General features: G+C 36.2%; 2 protein-coding genes across 2 annotated transcripts; one reads left to right on the forward strand and one right to left on the reverse strand.

The window, feature by feature from the left end:
* The first annotated feature begins 5,049 nt into the window (after window positions 1-5,049).
* On the forward strand, window positions 5,050-6,372 carry LOC113309972 (probable LRR receptor-like serine/threonine-protein kinase At4g36180). Its single transcript, XM_026558498.1, has one exon. It carries the CDS (start codon window positions 5,050-5,052, stop codon window positions 6,370-6,372), a length of 1,323 nt encoding a protein of 440 aa, XP_026414283.1.
* Window positions 6,373-8,446: 2,074 nt separating this feature from the next.
* Window positions 8,447-10,086, reverse strand: LOC113309973 (GDSL esterase/lipase 7-like). The gene is made up of 5 exons (XM_026558499.1): window positions 9,840-10,086; window positions 9,599-9,729; window positions 9,233-9,481; window positions 8,856-9,114; window positions 8,447-8,677 (listed from the first exon to the last, which is right to left on the reverse strand). Exons 1-5 carry the CDS (start codon window positions 10,084-10,086, stop codon window positions 8,466-8,468), a joined length of 1,098 nt encoding a protein of 365 aa, XP_026414284.1. The 3' UTR covers window positions 8,447-8,465.
* Window positions 10,087-16,795: the final 6,709 nt, after the last annotated feature.

The following is a 16,795-nucleotide window of genomic DNA, read 5'->3' on the forward strand; positions in this document are numbered from 1 at the left end:
TTCTGATGTTCAGTCTAGCACCTGGAAGAGAATGTGGAAAATGGGTGTGATACCGAGAATCAAAGTGTTTTTGTGGAAGCGTTTACATGATATTCTTCCTGTGGGAGAAAGAGTTTCCAAAATTTTACCTGATATTGATACTAAATGTAGTCTGTGTAATGGGAATGTTGAGAGTGTTGATCACCTCTTCATGAATTGTGATTTTGCTAAAAATGTTAGGAAACACTTACCTTATAAAACTAATGGTAGGAAAATGAAAAATAATACTATTCATAACTGGATTAGAACATGGTTTAAACAAAAACATAAAAAAGGTCCTCATGATGATGTTAGCTGGGAAAATATTTGTGCTATTCCTATGTGGTTTGTTTGGAAAACTAGGTGTGATTCGGTGTTTAATGCTTGTAAACCAAATCCCAAGTACACAGCTCTATAGATTATGACACATATTTTGACAACAAAGAAAGTAAAGGTTACTAATAAGACTGTTTTTTAAGAAGGAAAACAATGGCAGGATTACTGTTCTGTGTTTCACAATGAAAAAGATACTAATGATTACATAATTATGCTTGCTACAGATCATACAGGCAAGTTCAGAGGAGCAAGGTGCATCAGTGCACCCAAAGATGTAGATGGCAAAGATATGAAGAGGTCCATGATGATTGTGATGTAGTGGTTAGCTGAGATTAAGTGCAAAAAAGTCGCAGTGTCATGGCAGATGAAGGAGTCCTCTGGTGACTCTACATAGTTGGAAGGAAAAATCAATATTATTAAGTATATGATAGATAAGAATTTCATTAGAAGTTTTAACACCTTTAGATCTTTTGAAGTAAACATAAGTAATACTATTGAAGTAAATGCTGTTATGATGGGAATGTTTAGACTTAGAGTTCTTTTTGAGAATGATTGGTTGTGGTCGGATAAAGAGGAGAGAAACATGAAGAACTGGATTGAATCTAGAGATAGAACGGATCTATCTAGAGATAGAACAAGTTCTACATCATGTTTCTCACATGTAGATGACGGAAGTCTTAATAACTACAACAGAAATGACACAAATAGGGATAATGGTTTCAGCAAGGGGAGTTTAGGAGGACATGATTATGGTTTGTACGACAATGCTAACACTTTTAGTAGAAGCAGAGTGAACATACATAATCTAAGGGATGGAGTAAAAAGAAGGTTAGCGCGACCATAAGTGTTGCGAAGGATGGCGCGAAAATGGGACAATTCAAGAATTCTGTTTATGAAAAGGGAATGGGAGCAATGAAATGAGTAACAAGAATTCTATGGATACCAACAATGTAAACACTAGGTATAATCCTCAAGATTATAGCCAATTTGGACATGTAACTTTGTTGTCAAACTCTGTTTTAAATAATAATTAAGTTCTTTCTTTGCAAAAAAAGAAAAACAAAATAGGTATCTAACACCACTGGATTCAGTTAAACCCGAGGAAGGTTGTCACCTATATAGACATTGATTGTATGGTGTATTTGTTAGAGGAATACTTAGTTATGCATCTAGGAATTTGGTGGGGAAATATTTATGAGATAAGTTTTGGCTTCAGAGGCTGTGGTACAACTGCAGACTCCAGCACTTGGAATTCAAGTGTCAGGATTTGAGAGTTTCATTCGGGTCATGTAAGTTTCCAGGGCTTTAAAGGCTCGAACTTCCATGGAATACCGGAAGCATTATAGATAAGGGTAACCTACAAATGGCATAAGCCATAAATGGATCAAAATGATATGAAAGGAAACTGTTGTAGTTCCGTGATTACATTAGTGGGCTCGAATTGGGCTGTCAATTATGATACCCCTTTGCAAAGAACGATTTTTTGGGGACCATGGTTATTTTTGGGGTACCATGGTTTTATTTTGAGTAAAGACATTAGAAGTAAATCTAGATCACCCCTTATCTACATATTTATATTAATACCTAAATTACCCTCTTGATTAATTTTGGGTGATGATTAGCTAGTGTTAATAATAGTTAGTATACAGTGAGATGATTAAGTTAAAGATAATTAGTGAGATTAAAAAATCAGATGAGTTTTTTTTTTTAAAGAAGTAGAATTATTGAGAGAGTAAAGTTAGAGAAGATGAAGAAGGAAAACATGAAAAACGATGAATTCTACCAACCACAACCGGAGGAAGGGTATTTGGGTACCCAGGTATGCTTCAAACTTAGATAATGTTGGTTGAATTGCTCCAAACTTTCAAAAAAAATGAAATTTTTTATGTAAATTTGGGCCAGTTCGGTTAACCATATGTCAACAACATGTAACCGAACACATCTGAAAGTGTAGTTCGGTTACCATATGTCAAGAACATGTAACCGAACACACATGAGAGTGTAGTTCGGTTACGTTTTCCAAACACGCAGGTTACCGAACTCGCTCGTTAATGGAGGTTTTGGTCGTACAGTGCAATGTTCGGTTACCTAGGATAAAATGGTAGGTAACCGAACTTTGAACTTGACAATTTATTTGAGTACATCTTGTGTGTTCGGTTAGTTCGCAAACTTCAACGCAACCAAGTTCCCAACCGAACATCAGGTTAAAAGTAACCTAGTGTTAGAAGTTCGGTTGGTTCGCAATCTTCAACATATTTTGCGAATCAACCGAACTGGGCTTATAGGTAGAGTTCTGTTACAAAGAAAACTCAATAATTTTGCGAACGAACCGAACTTATGGACTTGTATTTTTCTAATACAAGGAGTTCGGTTAAAAGTATTTTTTTGCGAATCAACCGAAGCTTGAGTTCGGTTAAGAAAAAAATAATTTGTGATAACCGAACTTTTTACCGAAAAAACTCCATTAAACCTCTCTGAAACTTCCATTTTCAACTCATTTTGATGATTAGTTCTCATTTATTCAACCAAAAACGAATGACAAGTAATGGGTTTGTGAGAATATCTTTGTTAATGTTTTAAATTAAGCTATATATATAGTGGTGGTGGTGGTAATCGGTGGTTGTTGGTGGTGATAATTTGAGGTGGTGGTGGTGGTAATCGGCGGTGGTGGTAATCGGTGGTTGTTGTTGGTGGTGGTGGTAATCGGCGGTTGGTGGTGGTGGTGGTAATCGGCGGTGGTGGGAGGTGGTGGTTATATATATATATAGAGAGAGAGGTGGTTATTGTGTTGGTTTTAAATTAAATTAGGTTAAGAGTATGTTAGTCATTTCAATGTTTTAGGACACCCCTTATAATTATAGGGAAGGTAGCCCAATAAAACCATGGTCCCAGAAAAATCATGGTCCCTAAAAAATCATTCTTCGTAAAACACTTTTTCTTGGTATCCAGTATCCACACGGTTGACAAGTCAAGTTAAGGAAATAGCTGTTGGCACTTAGGACATGCTTAATCTACAAAAGTTTGGCCTCTGGAATGGTTACTAGATACAGATGCTCCACCAATACCTAAGATTAGTACTACTAATCCCTTTGAATATGTGAAAGTTAGGCATTTACTTTCTTTTTTTTCCCTCTGATCGGTAAAGAATTTGTGCCCACAAACTTTGAATTCATTAAGGTTAGTTGGGATTATACATCATGACAGTAAGGATGTCTGGGACTTTACCTTCAGATTCCTCCTTTTCAAATACATTTCTCTTTCCATCAAAAAATTAATAGTGTATTTTTTTGACCAGCTAAAGGAAATGTTTACTCCGTTGACAACAAATGCAAGTCTTTGAGAAAATAGTTGATGCATGACACTCCAAGTCAAGCTTAAGTCAAGACGTGAATTAAAATTCAAACTCATTTCAGAAAATTGATAAAGTTAATGAACTGCTAATCGTATAAAACCTATAAATATCAGTCCACGCCAATGCCAATTCTGCACATTCATCCCTTTAATTGATATACTTCATTTAAGTAATACTACTTGATATTGATTAGCCTTAAATTCGCGATATTAAGAGCCATCAAATGGCATCATTTTGTCTTCTTCTCATCAATCTTTATTTTCTGTTCTGTTTATTGATCAGTATTGCTCATTTCCCACTAACCTGTCATGGATGTCATGAACAGGATAGAAGAGCCCTACTTGATTTCAAATCCTCTTTGAGTGACCCTGCAAATCGTTTGGCATCATGGAACGATAGCTACCAAAATCAAAATTGTTGTAATTGGCAAGGAGTTGGATGTTCATATGACTCTTTTCGGGTCATCTCCATCAGCCTTCGAAACACAGCCGCTGATGATTCACCAAACACTTCGCTAACAGGTAACTTGTCTCCTTCCCTTTTCAACATTAGTCATCTGGAGTATATTGATCTAGCCTGGAACGATTTCCAGGAAACACCAATTCCACTTGAGCTTTCTAATCTGACAAAACTTTCTCATCTTGATCTCTCCCACTCCAACATTGGTTCATCGATTTCAACACAATTCGACAATCTTTCATCTCTACATTACCTTGATTTATCTGAGAATCATGACTTAGAATCATCATCTCTAAAATGGTTGGGAGGGTTACTCAATTTACAAGTCTTAAATTTGAGTGTTACTGATCTAATTAATCAGGCCACACCCTCGGAAGAGAACTTCGCCGAACATATATTGCATCTTTCCAATCTTAGATATCTTGATCTTTCAGGTTGCAGAATATCTAGCACAACTTTTCCCAGTTTTCACAATCTTTCTTTTCTATCTTCTCTTAATATGAATTATAATGAACTCCGTTCCAAAATCCCAGAACAGCTTGGGAATTTAACTTCACTTTCTGCTCTCTACTTGTCTAATTGTGGATTACAAGGTTCTGTACCTTATCTTCCTCAACTGAAAGAGCTTGATGTTAGTGATAATCCTGATCTTAACCCTGATCTAACTAGGATGTTTCAACATCAATGGCCTAAGCTTCAAAAACTTACCATATCAGAAACTAACTACCATCGATCTGAGCTCAAACAGGCTGACCGTAGTTATAGATCGAAATATCAGTTTGTACTCTAAATTCCAACTAGAGTCTTTGGTTTTGCCATCATGCAATCTAACAGGATTATTCCCTCCTTTCATCTGTAAATTGACTAATCTCCGGTCTTTGGACATGTCTCATAACAACCTGACAGGAGTTATTCCTTCTTGTATCTCCAAACTACAAAACCTCGATTCATCATTTGATGTATCAAATAATAAACTCTGTGGTGAAATCTCAGCAGAAATCGGAGTCACACTTTCTGATTTAGAAGTCCTCAATCTAGCTGGTAATGAATTTTCAGGTTCAATTCCCTCTTCTATATGTTCAAACATACCAATTTATTCATCTTCAACTATTGACCTCTCAAACAACAAATTCTCAGGGGTTATACCTAATACCATAGGGAATTGTAGGAATCTTGAATCACTAAACCTTGGGAACAACAGTCTCAAGGGAAATGTTCCGAATGAGATTGGACAATTACATTTTTTGAATTATCTTCAACTGCAAGACAACTATCTGGAAGGTACTATCACCTTCATCAGTAAATTTCCGGATCTAGATGTTCTTAATTTAGCAAATAACCACTTCCAAGGCAATATACCCAGAGCATTATTTGGTCCACAGCATCCTTACGTAAGAATCATTTCTTTAAGGTCAAACAAGTTGAATGGGTCACTCCCTAATGAAATTAGCTTGAGTCACCTTCTAATTTTGGACTTATCGCATAACCAACTCTCGGGCCATATTCCTACAAAGTTAGGAAGGTACTGGATGAATTTACCAAGTTATTCTTCAGTGCAGCTAACGGATCAACGGAATGATAATGATATTCAATTGCAGATGGTGATCAACGGGATCATGGTACAATTTCAAAAAGTATACCCTTATGACTCGGTATTGGATCTATCTTGCAACATGTTCGAGGGTAACATCCCAACAGAGATTGGCCGGTCAAAAGGACTTCGAAGGCTGAATTTGTCTCACAATCATCTTTCGGGTAATTTACCTGTGAGTATTGCAGATATGTCTAATTTGGTTTCTTTGGACTTAAGTTTCAATACACTCTCTGGGCAAATCCCACATTCTTTAACATCGCTCGACTCTCTTGGGTTTCTAAACCTATCTTACAATGAGTTGAGTGGCAAAATTCCAAGAGGGACTCACTTTGACACGTTGGGTGTTGATGGTTGGGCTTTCGTTGGGAATGCATTGTTGTGTGGAGAACCTACAAAGAAAGTTTGTGAAGTTGAAGAAGACGATCAAAACGATGATCAAGAAGATGCAAGTGAGAAGTTGATATTCTACAGTATTGTTTTTTTGGGGTTTGTAGTTGGATTCTGGGGTCCATTCCTTGTGATGCTGATAAAAAGGGATAAAATGTGGTTTCTATATTGGAAATTTATTGATTATTTTGTTGTTGTAATAATAAGATGTATCCAAAATAAATAATTGTAATTCAACCAGTTTATATTTCTTCTAAAGATCACACTTTTATAAGTGCAGAAAAATGAATTTTATTTGATTAATTACAGGTTAACATTGTTTGATTCTAACTAGACGACTGTTGCAGCAGTGGGGGCCGACAGTGTACACTACAATAACTAAACTTAACGGAAGCCATTAAATCATTAAGGCACAAATATTGTGTCCAACAAAATACAAAAAATCGATCGTATAGAAAGTGACTGTGTGAGGCGGATAACAACGACAAATCATTGCTTACACAATTTGAAATTTTTTCCAAATTATCCGAACCGAAACATTTTATTCATACTCGTAATATATTTGTATATTCAGCTTCCTATTTATCTCCCTACAATCTGAATCTCACATCTGTATCGAGATTTGTATTTAGATTCAAGTGGGATTCACCATTCCTCTAATATAAAATTTAGATTGTAGAGAGAAAAATAAGGAGGTGGAGAATATGGAGCCGAATAACACTGCCAATTTGTAAACCTCTTGTACTAAATTTGCTTTTATATATTATAATCTTTCAATCTAAAAAAAATACTCATAATCCACTTGATAAAGGATAAAAATAAAAAGATTATCATTGCCTATTCAGTTCCGAAAAAACACAAATAAAATCCCTGTTGCGTAAAACGTTTGGGTGGGGGTGGACACTAGGTTAACACATGTGCAGTCAAAACTATCACTCCATGTGGCCATGTTGAAAGCCGCATGCATAAGAAGAGGTGTTTGGAATTTCGGAAGGTATATGGGTATTTGGTCATTTTCATTTAAATAGCTCACATCACAAGGCTAATTAATGACTAAGCCTAGCTTTTCTCGCCTTGTTTATTGTTTAACGAGTAAAAGACCAACTCATTCTTCAACTTCTCTGGTTTTCCTGTTTTTATCTGAAATGTCATAAAATTGAAGTACTCTTGCTACTTCTTCTTTTTATTTAATCCGTAAATTTAAAGCTTAATTTGTTGTTCTTGTCTCCTTGGTTGGTGGTGATTAAAGGGAGGAAGTCTTTTTTGATAAAAAGGGAGGAAGTTCGGAGTGTTTGTTAATCAAGCTTTTATTTTGATTTGAAGATACGGGTTTGTGATTTTGATTCTCGGGTTGATGAAGAATGAGAGAAGAAGATTTGATGGATTAAAAATGAAGAAGAAAAAGAGATTTGAGAACAATGGGTGACAGACGGTCGGATAACCAGACCCATACCCATACCCATCATCTTCATAACCGCGAAATGATCGAATCCCACTGTATCATTGCTCTGTTTTTGTAGGCAAACAATTTCAGTTTCATCTGCCCAGTTTTATCGAAATTGTCTCAGAAAAAATACTAAATTATTGAAATAGAGAATCGTTTTGCTTTTTTTGAATGAAATTTTGAAAACGATTTTGCTGTTATGCAGTCTTATAGGTAGATTTGTTAAAATTTGGAAGTTGGTTTTTTCTGTTTTTTTTTTGACAAAAATGAACTGAAATCGACTGATTCTGATTAATTTAATGAGTAGTTTCAAGAAGTTTGACCAGATAATTTGTTTCTTTGATTATGTTGGAAGGAAATTTATACTCAATTTTTAAGATTATGTAAAATTGGATCTCAATTTAATGAGATTTTGAAAATGAAAAGTCTGATTTTATATTCTCTGTACAAACATTGTGACGGACAGGATGCTTATTTGTCATCCTATAGAAGGCCTCCCTTTGGTCGGCCGATTATACAAAACAGAGAATTTCCTAAATTATCAGTTTCAGCTGGATTCCATTTCTTCTCGGAAAATGGGTGAAGTTCAGTGATTGAAGAAATCCCAAATTCTAACTGCTAAATGATAATGATTCAATGGTTTATTTCCATAGGATATCCCAAGGCGCACCAGTTGTTGACTTGGTCACAATTGTAGTAAATGGTTCTCATTTTCTTGTATGCTATCAAACTACAACGACGAATTACTTATCATACACAACTGTGGTTTTATAGAGGTGAAACAATTGTCTCAAAGAAAACATAGTATTACATTATAATTTCCATGGAAGCAGTAAGACAGAAACTATTAGGTAAAGTATCTGAGTGCATTGTTATCATAGCTTAAATGCTAACTGTCGAATATTAATCGGGGTGCACACAGTTGAGCCACTGAAGCAATTTCTTGCAAATTGGTAATTTACTCGTTGAACTGGATGAATCCCGTCATAGTATAGATGATCATTTCTGTCAGTGCACGGTTGTTGTCCAGGAAGGCATATTCCTAAGTCTCCTACTGCACAGCACGGTGTTCTTCCCTCGGAAAATCCTACATGAAGAAAGAATAGAAAATATTTATATATGGGTTTCAAAGAATTTCGGGGTTGCCTATATGATCTGACATGTTGTGTGGTCATCTTTCCGATCAAAAAGAATATCTTATGCACATATATGCTAGTGAAATTGATCAATAGTATTAAATTGATATCAACTACAGTTGTCTTTACCATATTTAACAGGATCTTGGAACTGAGCATAGGTGTCTGTGTAAGTATCAGCGAGGACGAATGTGGAGCCTTCTAAGCTAGAAGTAAGCTGTTGTAGCTTGGCTGCAAGTCCATTGTTGAAAATCTTAACCAAATTATTCACATTTTCTGCACAAGGAGTTGTTGGCTTCGGATTAACGTTGGCTAGTACAACCGGTAAGCATCCCAAAGCACCAATACCATAAACTACAAATTTTCTTCCTCCATTATTGAATATCGTCTGCAAATTAAATCATCAAAAAACATAAACAAAGGAGATGATCGATCCCCACAGAAATTCACCAGTAATCAAACTCTTAATTAACTTGACAAGCAAAGGAATTGATGGAGGTGCATACTGTCAATTGTCGTCCAAGAGTGTCTAATAAGAGGTTAGCAAATTGTTGAGGAGGATTAGTTTTGCTTGTGTTGTAGAACTGCGGTTGCAGATAGTTGTTGAGATAGTCATTAGGACCACTTGTAATAATAAAGATAGACTTAGACAAGTAAAGCGAAAGAACTTCTGGGGTTCTGAAAATATGCGGCAAATCATTTTTCACTGTCCTTTGGAAGAAACTGATCTGCTCATCTAGAGATAAATTGTCTCCCTATATGTAGAATCAAACAAGAAAACAGAAGAGTCAGTTAATTAATTAGTGAAGCCCTAGTTGGAATAGTGGTTGTTACTTCTTGCATCCAAGAATTGATGGTTTGTTGTATATTACCAGTGCCGTTCCTGTTTCGGGGAGAATTCCAGAAGAACCTGACGCATAGTTCATGCCAGTAATGATGTTTCGTCTCTGAATCTCTGATAGACTCAAGTATGCTGGCGGATAAGGTAATCCGAGTTGCGTTGCTGCATGACAGAAAAAAAAAAGGTTAAATATTCGTGAGTATTAGTAGAAATCCATACTACCTAATAAAACAGTATTAATTAGCATTTCTATGAATTTGTGTTATTCATACCTATGAAATCTCCGGTGGTTGGACCATTTGTATATCTTCCAGTTGCTCCGCCTAGAAAATCAACTCCATATGGAGGGTAATTTGCTTTAGCTTTAGTCTGTAGGAAATTATTGTTTCCACTGTCTAAAGATGAGCCACCAAAAAGGTATAAAGCTGGTGCAATAGAAGCGCCAGCTTTTCCTCCCAACAGTAGGGTTAAACAGAGAAAAGAAAGAATGGACATGGAGGAGAAGTAAGATAACTCCATCAAAATCCTTGAAGTTTTCTGAAAGTGAATGTATCTGTTGATAAGGTTCCTTATTTATACAAGTATGTTGTTAAGAGTGTGATATTCTGTTTTAATTCTTTTTATCCATACACTAGCTGTCAACATATAATCATCATTCAAGAGAATTTATGCACCTATGGAAGGAAACAAAAAATTACCATTCAAGAGAATTTTCGTGATTGGAGTACTTGATGTAATTAATTGACAGGATATTGTCATAATTGTCTTGTTTTAATTCTTAGCGAAACTATAGTAGCGAGGATTATTCCATGATGTAAATGTAGAAACAATATATCTTCTTCCATTTGTAAATCATCACTATCTTCCATTGCAGGCAAGGGAAGATGGAGCAAGTTGTTAAGAGTTGAATTATTAATTTCCTGTTTTCATTCTTTTTATCCATTCCCTAAGTAAGTAGTAGCCTTTTTTGTAAACAAATGAGTTTATTAGTTGCAGTTGTTTCTGGCACATGATAAACATCTGTAAAGTATGCATAAACATGGTCTATCGGGAAATATGCCAAAGTTGATGGTTACACTGGACCCTAAGAATCAGCAAAGAGGTGCACAACTAGAAACGTTCTCAAAAACAACAATTTGTAACGGACATCAGAAAAAACGGATGAAAAAAAACCGGAGACCCCACCCTTAGCAGAGGGCAGTTTTCTCCCACGACGTGTTGTAAAAATCTTTCATCTTACTTCTACGCGGTTTTGTAGTTTACTTGTTTATCTCCTCCTCGTTTAGTTCCGTAGGAGTTAAATATCGCACACATTAATAACTACGCGAAGTGAAGAATACAACATACTCGAGGAGCATCGCACACAACAAATTGAGATGACACATCAGATGATGTCAGCAAAGTCACGGGTAAAGTGTGAAGAATTATGCGAAGAAGTAAGTTATGCGAAGATGAGCGAATATGTCGCACAGTGATCCCGAAAATAAAGGGATTCTTAGCTGTCATCCACTATATAAAATCCTATATAAATGAGAGAGTCATTGTTTCTGTGAGGATTCTAAGACAAGTCTTGTAAGAGAGAGAAAGTGAGTTTAGGTTTCAAGAAGAGTAGTTATAGTACTTGAATATATTTTGTAAGCAATCTTAATCTCCAATCAATAAAGTAATTGTCCATGATGATCACATAGAGATATAACCAGATTGAGTGGGGTGTAGTTGTAAGAAATCTTACAACTATATTTTTGGCGCTAGAAACAGCTTTGGATGATAAATCCTGATAGTATATCATAGATTGTACAGAAAATAGTGAGATCAAAACATTTAGCAAATGGTAAGGATTGAATCTATTGTGGAACAAGGAATGGCGACTAGAAGGAGTAACAGACTCGCTGAACGAAGAAGAATTACAAATCTTGAGCAAGAAGAAGAAAGAATGGACGAAAATCAAAGAGTAGAAAATCCAATTAGGTTTCAGCGAGGACAAGGACATAATAATGATATAGATTATGATAGAGTGAGTGTCCATACTGCGATGTCGAATTCTACAGAAGAAGAACAGAGAATTGGGAACGAAGAACAAATTACAGCGAGTGAAGGAAATATGACGATTGCAGGGCTTAGGCAAAAATTAATAATTGAAAGAAAGAGAGAAGAAGAGGAACGTGCGAATTTGATCCGTCAAAATGATGATTTACGAGAAGAGAATCTTATATTACAAGAACAAAGGTCAAGGAGTGTTACACGCTCAAGATCAAGATCCAGTAGGAATTCTTCCCGACAGAGCCAATCTAATCGGAGAAATGATAGGCGAAGGCAACATATGGAAGTCATTGAAGAAAACTCGCAAGAAGATGAAAACTTGGAAGGTCACAGGGAAAGAAGACGTATAATTGACTAAGCAACTAATCGATATGAACATCCGCGCGAACTTCTTCGCCGAGCAAATACTAATTCTGAAAGGGAAGAAGAACATCCAGGGCAAGGACAAATGATATTACATGGTAGGGAAGTGTTGAGAGATGAATATGAGCGCGAATGACAAGTTGCACGTGCGAAAGATAGACAGAGAAGAAGGGAAGAATTAGAAGAAAGAAAATTACAAAGTGGATTGCGTCACATTGATAATAGAGTAAGAGGACGTGAACGTCATCGCATAGAAGATACGGATCAAGGTCGAATGACACCACAAGAAAGAGAAATATCAAAGAATCGATATGATCGCAAAGATACTGAAGAAAGACATGATAGAGCACAAATCGAAGCAAACAATCATGAGAATAGATTGAGACAAGCAAGGATAAAAAGACCCATGCAAGAAGATTTGGATCAATCATTCAGCAAAGAAATTCTCAGGAAGATGGCAGAATTAAGAGAAATGATGACTGCAAAAAGAAATGACGGGAGAAGACAACTAGAGGAAGCAGTGGAGGAAGCTGGAAAAACTCCATTTAAAAAAGAAATTCAAAGGGCACCGATACCATCTAAGTGCAGTTTACCAGCATTTACAAGTATATTTGATGGTAGTGCATGTGCGATCCAACATGTGAAAGCTTATTCTAGATGTTTATTGCAGTGGGAAAATTATGATGCAGTAATGTGCAAGTATTTTGCTGCAAGTTTAGCAGGTGAAGCTTTGAAGTGGTTTGAAGGACTACCTGTAGAATCCATTGGTTCGTTTCATCATTTACAAAACATCTTTTTGGGGCAATACATAAGTAATAATCTATCAAGACAGGGGATTGAGACCGCATTTGGACTTCGCAGAAGAACAACTGAAAGTTTGCTTCATCTAACGACTCGCTGGAGAACAATGTGTAGTGAAATGGAAATACGGGTGTACGAGAGACATCTTATTCTTGCATTCATTAATGCTCTCTTTGCAACAGACCTATTATATACCCAAATTTTCAGATTAAAGGATACAATTACAATGTCGGAACTACGCGAATTTCAAGAAGAATATATAACCCTAGAGGAAAAGTAAAGAGACATGGAATCTTACCCAGTTGCAATATCTGATCCGAAAGGTGAAAACACAAGCTTGCTTCCGAGACTCACAAATGCTGTTGCGAGTACATCGCAGAGAAATCAAGGAAGGGGTAATGCGGAAATGGAACAAAAGTTTGGTAAAGAGTACAGAGACAAACAACTTCAAAAATATGGAAGTAATGCTACAATTCAGCCAGGTAGCTCTGCAGGACAGCAAACAACTTATAACAAGAAAGCTGGAAGAATAGTGTGGGAACAAGTAAATCTGCCAAAATTGAACACTACAGTGGATAAAGTATGGGAAGCTTCTCTCCTAATGGATGATATTACAGAACCGCATAATGCAGGCAAAGAGCCACCACCAGGGAGGAGGAGTAAAGAATTTTGTGTCTATCATAGATTTCATGGTCACACAACAAGCAACTGCAGAAATGTGAAGAAGATTATATTGCGAATGATCGAGCAGGGGAAGTTCGACCACTTCCTACTAAATCAACAAGGAAAGTTACCACCACCATCATCTCAAGGAAATAAATATGGAAAGGAAATGGATAGGAACACATTTGTTATTGAGGTGGGAGCGAAGGTAGAGAATCTATTATGTAACTCGATCATACATTCATTCAAAAACATAGAAGATTTTCATGATAATGTCTTAAGTCGAGTAAATGCAAGAGATGATGAAGGAAGGGAAATTTTCAACCTGGCAAAAATACCATCTTTGAAGGACTGGCAAAAGCGGAAAATCTCGTTCAGCGCAGATGAAGTACCAGAAGGAAAAGCGTCACATGAGTGCTCGTTGGTGGTAAGATTGGGAATTAACCCAAAATATTTAGAAGAAGATGAAGAACAAAATGAGAAAAACACCTGGGCGATAAATAGAATTCTTATAGACACTGGAAGTTCTGTGGATATTCTATTTTATCCCACATACAAAACAATTGGTGGAAGAGATGATCAATTGATCCCCTCAACATACAAAATCTATGGTTTTAATGGCTCTACGAACAAACCAAAAGGGGAGGTGACTATGAGAATTCTTCTACAAAGCTTACCAACAGACATCACATTATGTGTAGTGGATGTTGAATCACCATATAATGCTCTAATTGGAAGACCATGGTTGCATGGTATACTAGTTGTTGCATCAACATTTCATCAGTGCATCAAGTTTCCTCTACCACAGGGTGTTGGAATTATAAGAGGGGACACAGTTGAAAGTAAAAGTTGTCAAGAAATTTATATTGATAGATGCGAAGCAAGGGAATCCAAGCGAAGAAATTGGCAAAAGAATGCAGCAGATAGTAGAAGAGCATAAAGATTAATGGTTGATGTCTGAGGAAGTATACAAAGTTGACTAACAAGTATGTGAGGTGTTGAAGTATATTAGATGGTAATGTTTAACATCAACAATCAACAGGAGGAAAGGAAACAAAATTGGATAGAAAGTTCATGGTGGAAGAAAATTATTAGAAGAAATCAGTAACGGAAGCAGCAAAAATGGATAATAAAATACAAAGAGCAACAAAATAAGTGGAGACAAAACATAATAAGGTGGAAGGCACAAGGATGTTCGCACAATGCCAGTCGAATGATTATAAACATAAGCGAATTTCGGAAGAATCAAATGCGTAGAATGAATGTGTATGATTTTCTTTGAGCAAGACGATTCAATAACAACATTTATGTACTAGAGTTGATTGAAATGAAAAACTTTAACTCCATATGGTAAATCCATAATAAGAAAATACAAAGAGAAATCTTTATAATAAGACCTTTATAAAAGGCTATAGAAAATGATATTTATTATCAGATTGGCTAGGAATCCAAATATGGCGTGCACCCTAGTTCGATCATATGCAAGAGGAAAAATAGTAAGACCTAGCGCATGTCATAATTGGAAAGACCTAGAAGGCATGACTCAAGGGAAGGCTACACCGACCCCGGAACTTGAGTTATGGATATTTGGGGTGAGAATTAAACGATAATGCCCATCCGAGAGAGATACCTTAAATTCTCAGTCTAAGATATTAATCTTAGATTGAGAGCCTAAGGTGATAAAGGCTCTCCTAAGGAGTGCAGAAACTCGATCAGGGCGTCGAGGTACACGGTTGAGTCAAGAGTGCCCGGGACGTCTGGAGCATACCTTGCCACTCTTGACAAGTCCTGACTATGATGCACTCGGTCCAAAGATACCCCACTTAGGGTGTGATCTTGCTGCCATAAACCCTATAGGTAGTGTATGCGAGATTGCGAAATAAACTGGTTGTTGAAAAGACGGATGGGAAGAGCCATAATCTTAACCAGATAGAGGTAAGCTTCTTTGAAGGGGAAGCCTGGGGGAAGATAAGGACGACACCCTCCATTAGGGAGCTTAATTGTGTCAAAAGTAAATGTCAAAAGACTTATAACTCATATGAGTATTAATACTTGTGATATTTATGTGAATTAACCTGAAGAAAAAATAATACAAAGAGAAAATGGTAAGATGAGATCAATGGGTCAATACACTATGGTGTAACGACTGCCTGCAATTTCATCGCACATAAAAGAGGCAACATAAGACCTTTACATAGGAAGGAACAATTAAGACCTCATGAATAATACACAAATTTAATCCTAAAAGTTCCCCATATGTTCGCACCAAGAGAAACTTTGGATAAAAGATAGCAATTATATATTTGGTATATCACAGATACGACAAATAACAAGAGGAAAGAATAGGAATGCGAAGGAAGTGTTATTTGCCACTTTTTGATAGTCTTACTTGCATATGAAGAAGTCATAAATATGAAGCGAAGAAAAGACGAATCATATTAAAAAGATGAAAGTTGAATTTACAAGAATTGACAAGTATATTACAACAAGAAGAAGCAATCAATTTTCATCTTCCTCATTTCCCTCAGACTCAGAATCGTTAACTTCCTCTTCAGAATCTTCTTCTCCATCAGTAATTTAGATATCAAGAATAGGAACATTTTCAAGGATCACTGGAAAGTTGTACTTCGACAAAGGAATGTCGTTCTCTACACAAACTCTCTTAACAGCAGCCTCACGAGAACGATTAGCATCGTTACTGTTGTTCTGGACTAAGTTAAACCAATTTTGCTTCAGTTGCTGATACTTTGAATTACGAGAAGACGATTCTTCTTCTTTAGTAGCCCAGCGAGTTTCTAGTTCTGAAATTCTCTTTTGTTGTTCCTTCTCTTTCTCTGTGAAGCATTAACAAAAGAGTTAAGATAACAGACATTATTTCTTAAAAAAATAATAATATATATAAATGAAGATCAAAAAACAACAGATGACCTTCATAATTGGAAATAATGTCTGCGACCAATGAAGAATGCTCAGTATGAAGACTAAAATTTACACCTAGATTATCTCTAGCATCGTTCAGAACTCTAGCAGCCCAATTGAACTCAGCTTCACTTTATATAAGGAGTTGAGATCGAATTAAATTTCTTTCCTCAATAAGAGTGTCTCTCTCACGACAAGCTGAATCACGTTCTATCATAATCTCAATAAGGGATTCTTGAAATTGTTCTAATGCTTTCGCACCCCTAAGGGAAATTTCAACTTTTTCAGTAATAAGATCGTTCTTCTTCGCCTCCAATATATGAACTGCCTCTTTCTCCTCATAAAAACGTCGTTTAAAATTACTCGCAGCGGATAATGCATTTTTATGGCGTTCTCTAAGGTAGTATATTTTAATCTTAATTCCTCCAAGTTAAGGTTTTCA

Source organism: Papaver somniferum, chromosome 9, assembly GCF_003573695.1.
Source record: "Papaver somniferum cultivar HN1 chromosome 9, ASM357369v1, whole genome shotgun sequence".
In the NCBI taxonomy this organism is placed as follows: Eukaryota; Viridiplantae; Streptophyta; class Magnoliopsida; order Ranunculales; family Papaveraceae; genus Papaver; species Papaver somniferum.